Source organism: Corvus brachyrhynchos, unplaced genomic scaffold (assembly GCF_000691975.1).
Source record: "Corvus brachyrhynchos isolate BGI_N302 unplaced genomic scaffold, ASM69197v1 scaffold255, whole genome shotgun sequence".
Classification (NCBI taxonomy): domain Eukaryota; kingdom Metazoa; phylum Chordata; class Aves; order Passeriformes; family Corvidae; genus Corvus; species Corvus brachyrhynchos.
In genome coordinates this window covers 8,454,391-8,467,642 of record NW_008238358.1, presented here as the reverse complement: position 1 = coordinate 8,467,642, position 13,252 = coordinate 8,454,391, and the positions used below count along the sequence as shown (strand labels likewise).

The 13,252-nt window shown below is 35.6% G+C and overlaps 1 protein-coding gene across 1 annotated transcript in view; it reads right to left on the bottom strand.

Annotated features, from left to right (window-relative positions):
• Positions 1 to 1,679: 1,679 nt before the first annotated feature.
• The window catches only part of LOC103616593 (sodium channel protein type 1 subunit alpha), a 93,859-nt gene continuing 82,286 nt past the window's right edge, over positions 1,680 to 13,252 (bottom strand). Inside the window, 5 exon segments of the mRNA XM_017735643.1 lie at positions 1,680 to 4,932; positions 5,313 to 5,583; positions 5,938 to 6,042; positions 7,683 to 7,820; positions 8,274 to 8,327. Of these exon segments, the coding sequence (XP_017591132.1) occupies positions 3,764 to 4,932; positions 5,313 to 5,583; positions 5,938 to 6,042; positions 7,683 to 7,820; positions 8,274 to 8,327 (1,737 nt within the window). The 3' untranslated portion in view covers positions 1,680 to 3,763.

Genomic DNA, 13,252 nt, shown 5'->3' with positions numbered 1-13,252 from the left:
GAATGCCGAATGGAAGCTTTGGGAATGTGTTTATTTCCTTGCTTTTCTTGGCTGAACATACGAATAAGTGGCCCACATTTCATAATGTAACCGATTACTTCAAGTTATGTGACACTTCTCTTAGAAATACAATAGCAATAGGGTCAAATCAGATAGAGAAACTTCGTCTTTTCCCCCTCCTTTCTTTCCTCCTGCAGAATCAGATTTGCAAAGACTAGTAAAATTCAGGTTTTCCTCTGGAGGTGAAAGCATCCTCAGCCATCATTTCGAGACAGCAGAAACAAAGGATGCTAAAGAGCGTTCCTTTGGGGTGGGTGTGCAGACCGTCCGGCAGGAAAGCCACCAGTAATGCCACCAAGTCCAAGGAGCAGAACCCATCCTGCACGGAGTTTGTAGGAGCAGCTGTTTGGCTCTTCTAGCAGAGAGCGCTCAGAGTGACCTTTCCTAGCAAGTCCATTACACATAGCATTCCTGTGTCACACACTTCTCATCCCCAGCATCAGGAAGGTGCCAAAGAAGCACTATGCAATAAGCGTAGTTGGCTTTCCTTGTTGGCCAAGACAATCCTCTGAATGTCCTGCTATGTTTAAGTTATGCTTGACTTGTTCTGAAGCAACATTTAGGCTTCTTTAAAACCTATAAGAGGTATGAGAAAAAAGTATTTTTTTAATGTACTTTTTAAGGTAACTTTTAAGACATATTTTGTCCACATATTAATCTGAAAATACTCATCAGTTCATTTCAATAGGCATTTTTTATCAAAGTTTTCGATTCCTTTTTTCGTAATATATTTCAGAACAATTTTACAAAGAAAAATTTCCCTCCCTTGAAAGATTTTTGATGAATTTCAGGGAAAATGCTATGAAATTTTGTTTCTGCATTAGCCACTGAAGCAAGTGTAAAGACTACAATTGGTCATAAACTGGTTTCTTACTAAGTTCAGTATTCACCTCTGAGTGTTTTCATTGTAAGTTGTAGGGGAATGCAATATAGAAATTATGTAAACATATAAAATGAATATTTTCAGAAATTCACTGAAGCAATTGATAAAGAATAAGGAACAGGCCCACTTTCCAGATGCATTTGTGTTTTTCCATATCGGTATTCACAAATGATTGCTTCTAGGAACGTGATGCTGCCAGAGAGAGTCTTAAAATTCCTGAGGAAAAGACAGATGATTTATTCATTCCAACACCATTTCGCCTTTTTCAGAAATGTGCTCAAATGTGAGATGCTCTGTAGCCTGTTTGTGAACAGCACCCAGCAAGAATAAACTGGTTCTCAATCCAAGCTGCGGAATGTCATGGATCTAGTACTATTTTCAGCCCTCGTTTTGTCTTTATAAACTCTTGAATGCCCACTTCTCTTTTCTGTAACTGCTCTGAGCCTCCTGGGACACACTCAGGACAGCTCTGGTATTCAATGGCTGTGCACCCCACTGAATGGAGCTGTTGCATGAAGTCACTCAGGGCAGAACTACTGATACATGCAGAAGCATCATGCTCACTGTCTAACACACATTAAAAAAGAAATTCCTAATTAGTGACTAACAAGCAAGCCCCAAGGATTTTCTTACATGGAAGAACAGCATAGCTGGCTGTTTTCAGTATCCTCTCATTCTGTGGCTTAGAAGCATACCTTTTTTATAGTAATGTCAGATAATAAACACAAAAGGAAAGTACAATAAAAAATGTAATCTTTATTATTTTGACGCATTAATAATGTTCTTTAGCATCAGTTAGGGTAATAGCATTTTCCTGCATGCAGTTCACTAATACAGATTTAGTCAATAATTTTAATAAAAGTAATCTATATTTAATTTTCCTGTGTAAGAAACATAAAATGTCCTGATGTGTTGGATTATACAATTTTGCTACTTTCTCTTTGTGAAAAAATACTGTGAACCCTAGATAACATTTAGAACTGTTCTAGTGCAGCATGAATGTAAAAAAAAATCAGTGAATAAATATGAGAAAAGATTCAGGATTCTGTGAAAGCAAGATTGTGTCTGAAAACTCATGATGCAGGCACTGCTTAGACATTCAATTTGAACTTTAGATCATTTCCCAACTGCAAAAAACCCTTAGCTTTTTAGAAGCAAATTATGAACTTATTTCGCAGAAATTATTGATATGTTGGCAAATACTGTAAAAAATAAGAACCTACAGGTATCCATTCACTTAGTTATATCTTGTTCTCTGGAGTTCTTGTGTGAAAAGATACGGACAGAAAGTAACAAAAACGGTGTGACATCAACCTGAAGATAAAATTCAGTTCTTGTTTTATGTACATAATGCTGAAAAATAAAATAAAATGATTTTTACAGTATTTATATTTGCTTATAAAATCCTAACATTATTTTCAACAGGTCTAGTAGTTTTCAACATGTCTGTACAGTTTGGATATACACTATATGCTTTTTTTTCACTGAAAATTCAGAAATGTAAAACAAGCTCCTAAATAGCTGCAAAATATTGCTTAATGGTATGGAGGAATGAGGTCTTTTTGAGTAGTTTATTTCATTTAGCTCTGATGTATGGCTTCCCATGTTTAAGAATCCTGGTCTGTCAAAGGAATAGCAGCATAGGCAATAGAAACATGCATTGATTGCATCCAAACTATCTATAATGGTAGATAATACGTAATTTTACCTGTTGAACGCTTGCGCACTACACTTATTGTGGTACATATTTGATGCAATAAATGTGCTAAAGTCATTATCTGTTTGCTCAAACATGCACCACTGGTTAAAAATTATTTACATATCAGAGGGCTTTTCATTAACGTGTACAACATCAACCTTACTGAGAGCTGAAGATGGCTAAACAATACTGCAGGATAAAGCAGAACAACTTTATAGAGGGCTCCTTTTGATCAATTTGGAGGGCTGAGGCAGATTCATTTAGTATTCGTACGCAGAAAGACATTTGACAAAGACAAAATCTGTGACTCCAGACCTAGGAAGAAGTTTGCACCTTCTGAAACTTAATGGTCTGTGCAAAAAGTAAACCATATTTACTATTCTTGTGAGTTGTAGAGGACTTTACAGGCATACTAAGACTTGTTTGAACATGATACAACATGAATACTTTAATTAAGCACCTCAAAATCTGTTATTCCTTTCCAGAAACACTGTACTAAAAAAACCTGTTGTTCTTTGTGACTTAATGTTATTTTCATGCATGATCTATAAGTGCAGCATGCCTTCATGCAAATAATTTCTGTGTGTATATTAGTTGTATAATAGAACACCTGGCCCTTGTACCTGTAAAGGTGTACTTAATTCCCTTCCCCAACAGAAGCCCCATTTACAAAAATAGTCACATATAAGAAACAACATGAATAAAAACAAGATGAATCCACCAACACAGATTTTGTAAAAATATGAAGTATGTGGCAGTTGAAATGCAAACAGTGGATACAATTACCATATTGTTTTATGCTAAGCACACAAATACTTGGTTTCGCACCCCTTTAACTGGTCCCTACAGTCTGTGTAGCCATTTTTTTCTCTCCTCTTCAGCAGTGTCAGCTGGTAGTGAGAACAGTAACCTCCTGTCAAGGTTGTTTCTTCTTATCACAGTCACAGTCGCTGACAAGGGGTCACTGTCTTTTAATAGGCACTGACCTTTAATGTACAGTATATTTGTAAAAATTGTCAGTTTGGCATAGACCTCCTTCAGGAGTCCTGTTGACACAAACACGTGATCCTTACAGGCTATGAACTACTTTGCACATATATGATTTTTCTTGCTATTTGCTCTTATTTTTGACCATCTTTCTCTTCCTTTTCGTGCTTTTCTTTGACTGGCCTCATTACACGATCATAAGAAGGTGGACAAACTGCTGTTGATGCGGTTATATCTGTTTTCTCTGTAAATGAGTTTTCGTTTAACTTGTCGATAAGGATTTCATCTTTCATACCCTGACCAGCCCCACCTTCAGTTTTATTTTTGTTATAGATAAAGGAAGCTTGTTTTACTGTTCGTTTTAAAAGGTGACGTCTGTAAGCACGCTGAATGATGACAGCAGACACCTCCTCCTGTTTTCGTTTCAATGTGGTTGTAATTGGTTCATAGGAAGCTTTAGAAGGATTGGATGCCATAAACCGATCTTCCATCTGTATTCTGAGGGCGTCCATCTCCCCACTTTCCCCCAATACACGCTTTGTGAAAGCAAACAAGATGTCAAGGCAGTGAATTCTGTCACCGCTCACCATGGGCAGATCCATTGCAATAAGCTGGACTTTGTTTGGTTTGGGTAGATGAAGAGGAGGCTCAAGTGCTGCTGCAAAATCAGACAATTTCTCAAATTCCATGAATTGTGTTGCATCAGGATCAAACTTCTCCCAGACTTCATAGAACATCTCAAAGTCGTCCTCGCTCAAGGGTTCAGCGCTTTCTTCAGTAGCAACACCAAAGTTCTCCAAAATCACAGCGATGTACATGTTCACCACTACCAGAAAGGATATGATAATGTAGCTGACAAAGAAGAAAATCCCAACAGAAGGGTTGCCACAGTCACCTTTCACAGAACTCCCTGGATGAGCCTTGTTAGGGTCACAATCCGGCTCCCCACTGTTAAGGATCGGGGCGAGCAAACCATCCCAGCCCGCGGACGTGGTGATCTGAAACAGGCAGATCATGCTGTTGCCAAATGTTTCAAAGTTGAACATGTCATCAATCCCAGCTTCTCTCTTGACATAGGCAAAGTTGGACATGCCAAATATGGCATAGATGAACATGACCAGGAAGAGCAGCAGCCCAATGTTGAACAAAGCAGGAAGAGACATCATCAGAGCAAAAAGCAGAGTGCGGATTCCCTTAGCGCCCTTAATGAGGCGCAGGATTCGACCGATTCTGGCAAGTCGGATGACTCTGAATAGTGTGGGGGATACGAAGTACTTCTCAATCATCTCAGCTAAGAACATACCTAAAAAAGAAAAAAAAGAAAAGAAGAAAACCAAGGTACGTTACCACTTAATCTCCATATCACAATAGAAATTTAGAAACATATTTTTAAAATCAGCGGTTTTACGTAGCAATTAAAGATATTCTGTAGATTCCACTTGCATAATTTCTGTTTTAGCAGTTGTACTTAATATTTGCAGGTGCAATATATGTTGGATGATCATAATAGTTTTGATGGTTGGTTTAGCTAAATAACGTAAAAATAAAACAAGTAAAAATGTAAAGTTGAATGAGTTGGCTGTAAATCTTGCAATTGGTAAAGCTCACCGTATAGCTCTATTCAAGTAAAAGTTCACCTCATATTCATTTTACCTTCTTTTTGGTTTAATTAACAAGACTTACCTACTATTGAGAGAATGACAACCACAAAATCAAAAATGTTCCAGCCTATAGTGAAGTAGTAATGGCGAAGTGAAATTAATTTCAGGACACATTCTCCAGTGAAAAGGACAATGAACACGAGGTTTATCCAGTATAAAATATTTTCCATTTCTTTGCTCTGGTCATCAGTTTCTACCATCATGGTTACCATGTTAAGACAAATAAGAATCATGATGCTGATGTCAAATACTTGCTGTGTCACAAAATCAAAGACCATGCCTTGGAATTTATTCTGAGGAAGAAAGAAAAAAGAAACATCCAATACAAACTGTAACTTATTTTTTTTCCTGTTAGAAGAAAGTAGAAAAACACATGCAGTAAGGCTTATGAGACTTCAATAAAATTGCAACTAGTGGTCTTAAGTGGAGTACTCAAATACAACAACTTAGTTCAGCCTCCTGTGTTGCATATTCATACATACAGTTGCAAGTTGAAAATAATTTTTTGGTTTTGTTTTTATTTTCCATTTCTGCTGACTAATGCACTAGTTACTGATAATTTTCATTTGGGTATATTTCTGCTCTCTCTGTATCAATAAAAACTCTTTGTAAATAGCTATTTGTCTGATGTGTATAAATAATTTTACCCCTGGTCTTGGTATAGGTTTTTGTGGTTTTTTGGATCCCAGCTTTTTCATTGCATTGTAGTATTTCTTCTGCTCTTCTGTCATAAATATGTCTTGACCTCCAAAGTAAAAACATGAAACCAAAACTGGTTATAATCACATTTATATGCAGTGCTGAGAAAACTCTTTGAGAAATATGACTGAATGATTCAAAAATCAAGATGACTAAACTGGGAGAAATCTCTTAGCTATCAAATGCAGCTGTCTACAATCTAAAACTGTCTACAATCTAAGCATTTAGTCTGGAAGTCTGGACATCCAGTACTGCATCTCTCAAAAAAAAAAAAAAACCAAAAAAACCAATGCAACAGTTTTCTACAGTTATTTTCATGGAATTCCAAGAAAAAATCATTTTCAGTACCTATTTTCTTTTATAGGAAGAGATACTGTAAATAGTACGTGAGATAAACTCAGATAGTCTGGGCTGCTCAATACTGTCACTTTTGAACTGTGATTTTAGTTTTTTTTGACAAAGTCAGGTTTTCAGTAGAGGAATGTGCTTTAGGTATCTCTAGTTTTGCAGTCACATTAGCATTGGGACCCAAAGTCTTCAAGGTTCTTGAGAAGATGGATTATCAGACTTTGGAGAAACTTAGCTGAAGATTGAAGCACCCTATTAACAGCAAAATGCTCTCTTTTAAATCTTTTATTTTGATTAGCATCCATGTTCAATGAAGGTCTGTTTAGCAGAAGCATGAACCTGCCTTTGAAGTCTGGCAGTGAAGACAAAGGAGGAATTATGGGTCTTTCATAGTAACCTAACCAAAATCCATAGTAACCTTCTTTAAGAGACAGCTTGAATGAAAACCCATGATACTTCCCATACCTCTTGTAGAAATTTTTTTCCTTGATAAGAGATACTTGCAGATATTTTTATGCAGACCTTTGTGGATGAGTGTGTGGGAAGCTTGAAGATGTGGGAATGCATGGACCATAAGCTGGACAGGCTCCTTAACCATATACCTCTAGGTTTCTACCATGTACAGCTTCCAAAAATCTTGCTTAGTATTTCTCATTATTAACATAAACCCAAAGAAAGTGATGCAGCCTAGCAAAGTAAAAGTAGACTAGTAACTCATAGCTGCTTTGGTCCTTGAGCTTTCATTGCTTTATCTATTTGCAGAAAATAATTTTAAAGGCAAGCATCTCATAGTTAGACCATCTATACCAGTGAGATTATCTACATCTGCACTGTGAAACAATAGAAAAAGGTCCTGAAATAGTTACAAACCACTCGTGCTCTGTATACTTTCAGATTGTTCAGTGCCACAAAGTAGAACTTGAATACTTGTGATCATTAAAACAGCATCTGTAGTTGTGTGATGAAATAATTCTTTGTTTCACGACCAGCTAGCTATTTTTTGTGTGCTCATAGAATAACTACAAATCAAGAAGAAAAATACCCCAAGAAATTATGATTTCTTTAATGTAGGGACCTAATTGAGGGGTTGGATCATGCAAGAAGACCTCATAAAGTTTAGTCATGAAAAAGCAGATGACTTGAGGAGACAACAGAAGGATCTGTCCCGCTCACTAAATGAAAAATCTTATGACTTTAATGAATACTGCAGGTATGATTTTATGTCCTAGTATACTGCAGCTTTTTCAATTTTGAACAAGCTATGGGTGTACTTTCCATATATCATGCACCTGCAAAAATGCAATATTTTAGAATATCTTTAGAAGGGAAATGAAACAATACTTATCTTCTTTTTTTGCTGATTGAAGTTGTCAATAATGACACCAATGAACAAATTCAGGGTGAAAAAAGACCCAAAAATTATAAAAATGACAAAATACAAGTACATGTACAAGTTGTCTTCATACTTGGGTTGCTGTAATACCTAAGGAAAAAAAAAAGTGAAATATCATTCCTGAGACTTGATGTGAAAATTTCAGCTGAACAAGTGGCAACCTTGTGCAAAATGTCCCCAATATTTTGTGTTTGGACAATATTCCTATCACTTATATCAATATATTTTGTCTATTCCACCTCTTGCTGATAGTATCTGGCAGTTTGCATTCAGTTTTCCACATTTTGTTACCACAGAACCTCATTCTAATTAATTTAATTGTTTTCATTCTATTGTATGGATATTAATTGCTTATAAGATAAGTAAGTATTACTTGCTTATTAGAACCTCATTCTAATTAATTTGTTTTCATTTTATTGTATGGATATTAATTGCTTATAAGATAAATAAGTATTAATTTCTTATAAGATAAATAAGATAAATACACACTTGTAGATAGAACTCAGGAAAAAAAAGATAATTTAAAATATTTGCAGTACTTACATCTCTTGAGTCAATAGCTGCATACATAATATCCATCCAGCCTTTAAATGTAGCCTGTAAACAGTACACACCTGTTTAAGCATAGAGCCTAAAGACAATTCATTTAATAATTTCCAGCAACCCAGTACAGCACCAGGAATAATTACTAGCGTTAGATTTCTGAAGAATTTTGTCTCTTGGCTTTCTATTCAGCTGCTCATCGGACATACTGCTGTGTATCCCATTACTTTGTCTTGATATGAACATTTTAAGCTGTATGATTAACTTATTTTTAATTTCTAATTACCAAAAACTGTAGAAGGCATTTTAGTTCATCAAATCTTGTCAACTGCAAAAGCTATGTACAGCTGGGTGTACAGCCTTATGTAAATGAGTTGCCACCAATGAACACTGATACGTAGTTCCACCCTCCCAAATAAAAAAGGTGTCAACAAAAGGGAACCAAAAATTTTATAATCTCAAAAAAGGTGTTTTCCTATCAATCAGAATCTACTTTGAAAGATTTTACCTGGTTTAATAATTCTATGTTCAGATTAAATATATTGTATTGTGCTTTACAGAGCCTAGATCTCTCAGATACATCCTGACCTAAAGTAGCAGGAAGTGGTTTATGTGCATTGAATACTTATATGCCTCATAAATGACAGCATTTAGTGAAATTTTGTAACTATTTCCTCTGCCCAAAATCTGTAAATTTTTATATTTGACAGTTAGGTGTAGATTGCTTCATCAGAATGTTCGCAACATAAAGTAATTTTCTCTGTTGTAGCAATTAGTTCTCTTTTAACTAGGCAACATCTCCAAGTAGAAATCAATTGGTTTTTAATCCAGTTGTACCCAAAAATAAAGCAAAAAAAAGGAAATAGCTCTCTGTTCTTTAATCCTCATTAAAATTTTGCAAAACAAGGCTGCAGATCATTGGTTCCTCCATTTTCATTGCCACCAGTTGCAGAATAGAATCAGGAATGGAACACTCTTCATCCGTGTTTTTTGCTGTATGACCATCATCTTGAGGTTTCATTTCTAGTGAAAGTTTCAAAAAACCTTTTTTTTATGCAGGACACAGAGCAGTTTGGCATCATCCTGATGTGAACTTAAAATGAGAAGAAATTATTTTCTTAAAGGAAAGGTCCCTTACACTTTTGAAACTGGAATACTGAAAAGAGCATGATTATCCTTAGATGCAAATCCAATGTGCAGCAACTTTGACATCTTGGGGTCAACACAGAATATATGAAGCTCAGGCAACTAACAGTACAATGGTGAAATCAAACTGTAGTATCAGAGGACCAGTAAATCCAGAATAAATCTGAAGCAAGTAGATGTCTCAGCTGAAGAATTTAAAGTCCTCGTGGAATACTTGGACTGCAGGGGATTAGGAGAAGTAGATAAGCTTTACTCTATGTAAATTACTAATATATGTTGAATTTGTCCTCAAAGGCTTTTAATGGTGAACACTCCACAACCTTTTAAAAAATATTTATTCTGGCACTTGTTTTTATTATTTCCTAATATTTACATCCTACTGTTGCCATTTAAGACTCACTTGTCACAGCCATTACGTATCTGGAGAGCTGCAGCAATCACCTTCAGGCAGCATCTTTTACTTTTTGCAAACTGATTGTTGTTGTCTTTCTTCTTTAGGTAGTGATCACTGTTCCTTCAATCTTTCCATGTAAATCTTGTTTTCCAGAACTCTCATCCCTCTCACTGTTTTCCTCTGGGCTCTCTTACACTAGTTCTTCTCTTGAAATGGCAGCCAAAACAGGACTCAGTATTTCATCTAACAAGGTCTAAATAGGGCAAGATGATTACTTCATGTCTTAGAGTGCTACTGTTGTTTCTGTGTTGGTACACTGCTTGCATTTTTTGGAATGTCATAACTTGAAATCAGCACTTCAGTCTGAAACACCATGTGAAAATAATGAGCATACTTTTACTTCAGAAAGATGATGAAAATGATGGAGTGGCATTTGTGCAAAGTGTGTGCTGTTGCCTCAGATTCAAACCCACGGTGATCTTTCCATATCATCCTCCAGGCAAAACGGAATTATTATTGGGATTTTTGCAAATTTATTGGTGTAGCCTAGACTAAGAGTCAATGAAAAAAAAATAGACTAATTTTGAAATATTGAGCTTCACCATCGTCACTGCACTATAAACAGACAGTACCCTTCCAACCAGTGATAGAAAATAGAGCTGAAGGACTGAGCTGTATTAATATTATTGTAGTTGTTGCTGTTGTTAAAAAGGAAACTTGAAAACAGTATGGGGGTGGAAAAATAGAAATATAACATATTGCTATCTTGTATTATCCACAATGAGTTTCATAAAACTCTAAGATATTACAATTTTTGAAGAAATTAGGAGAGTCAAGGCATCACATTCAGTGAAAGCATTATTTCTACTGTAGATGCATAGACCTGCTTATATTTATCTGCAATGTGTTCTCTTTAACAGAAATAAGGTATCATTTGTGTATTTGTGTATACTGAATAGAAAATAACACAGAAAATTACCAAGAGATCAAATTATTAGTTTCTGTTTAGCATATTACCATATAAAATATATTCTATATTCTCAGTGACTCTAAATCAGGAGTAATTAATTGATTTTAAAGATTACAGCAGTATAACTGAAGTCAGAATCTGTTCCAAATGTTTTTTCCCCCAAGGAAATTTCAATGACACATATTCAGATGCAGATTCAAATGTAGTTAGAAAAAACAACAGAGCAAAAATCACCCATCTCCTTTACTATTGGTAAAAATACATAGATTTTTTTCCCCCCTGATAAATAATTTCTCATGAAGTCATGCTGGAGTTTCACCACTCAATTTCTTTACCAGAAATAATCACCATGAAGATTCACAATCTCTTTTGGACATACAATAGCATCTTGCTTTTAAAATACTAGCCTGCTTGAACTTTGAAAGTATCCTAAACTTCTAGCCTTAGAATTCAGATTCTGATTTTTTTACCATACACTTCAAGAGATGTATTTTCTTACTGATATTCATAACAACAGTATAGTATAATATTGTGCTTTGAGACCCACTGGGGTCACACTTTGTCCTGGCAAGCAGGGTATACCCTTACTAGCAGGGTAAAAGCAGGCCTTTGGGAGATTTACTTACCAAGGAATCCAAATACTAGGTTCAAGTTAAAAGGCATAAGGCCATAAAATTATCAGGGCAGATGCCACATCTCTTTGTGTACACCAGCCTCTTCCTCTTCACCCATTGGTGCATGACAATTGTGAAAGGAATTTCTCCAGCAGATCTGTCTCTGCTTTGATGCTTCTCTTTAGAGACAGAGAAATACTCAAGCAAGTTCAGACCAAGAAATGAAAAAACAATCTTGAAGATCCACATAAACCAACATGATTTACGCTGTATTATAGAAGAAAAAAAATTCTCATGGAAGAAATGTGTGCTTATATGACTGATGGCATGAATAAATATACTCCAAATTATATAAGAATTCTGGGAAACACTCTGATCAACAAAGTCTATAGAACTTGGTTTTATCAATGACATGTATTGTTAGGCTGTATTTTTGGGCAGAAATAATTATAACATTGCTATAATACTGAAGATTTTCCACACAAACCCCTCCCATGAAAGAAGAAAACCCAAGAACTGTCAACCAAAAATTAGGTAATGTTCTTTTCTTAGGCCCCTCATTCAGGAAAGTCATCCACCATCACTGCCAAGCAAACTCAAGAAAGAGCTTGTTAGAGAGTTCCTTTTGCTCAAAAAGTTACTATCACACATTTCTATAATTTGAGCCTAGAATACTTCTTTCTGAAATTATCCCTTTGCTTTGGAGCATTTCTCTGTGAAATATATGTTTCTTTTCCATATCACTCTTAAAAATAGAAGGATTTTCTGTGATGAAGAGACCCATATACTGCTAAAAACATTAAAAAAAAAGTTGTTCACAGGATTCTTTTATGTCTTTCCCAGAATAATAAGGTCCTCAATGCCTTGGGTTGAAATTCTTTTGGCTTGTTTTCATTTCAATTTTTTGTCATGAAAATGGTACTAACTGCCATTAGCATTCACTCCAAATAGTGATACAGATAGTAAGGACTTACTTTATGGTTCTTGTAACCCAGAAAAGCTGATGGGATTTACAACATTCTTTGACTGACTCAAAGGGCATGAGCCAGAGGGCAGAATGGAGAATGGAAATAATGGGGAATAAGAGGAAGCTTTCTGTATTTATTTTCTAGCCTCCTGGCCTTGTATCAGTAATTCATGCACTGATACTCTTCACAGAGATTGTTATTAGAAAAATGGCATTGACCTCCCTGGGGTTATTTTCTCAGGTCCAGCACTAATAAAAGTCTGTGCCTGAGGTTGTTAAGGTGGAGAACCAAATGACTTCAGTAGAAAGGCCATTAATGATCACATTAGGCTAACAGAAAGAATATCCACATGATTTTCTAATCATATTTTTCAGGCTCAATATATACTTTTAGGCCAAATACTAAACTTTCAATACATTTATCCTTGTTTCTGACACAGTAATGTATACCTCTAGTTAGTACCTTAGCATTTAGTCATCTTTCTATTGCTGCAAGCTGTTTAGGAAGGGTAGGAAAATCTAGGGCTATGACATACCTATTCATGTCTCATGTTTGTTTTGGACATGATGGCTTTGGAGTCTTGTGCTAGAGTTTGATCAAAAGTACTTTATATATCAAATAGAAAATCACGTTATCAGTGGGGTTTTTTTGATTGAGAAAGCAATGTAAGAATCTCAAACAGTGGTGAATTGTGGCCTTGTTTTCTTGAAGGTGAAAAAACAGATTCTACACATTTTAATGCATTAACTGAAAATCAAGCTGATATTCTTTCTTGGTCCTAGGGCTCTTATCGTTCCATAACTGCAAAATCACTACTATTGTCTTACTTACCAAACTCTAGAAGATGCAGGGCCAAGTTTCTGTTTTGTGCAATGACAGAAATGCCC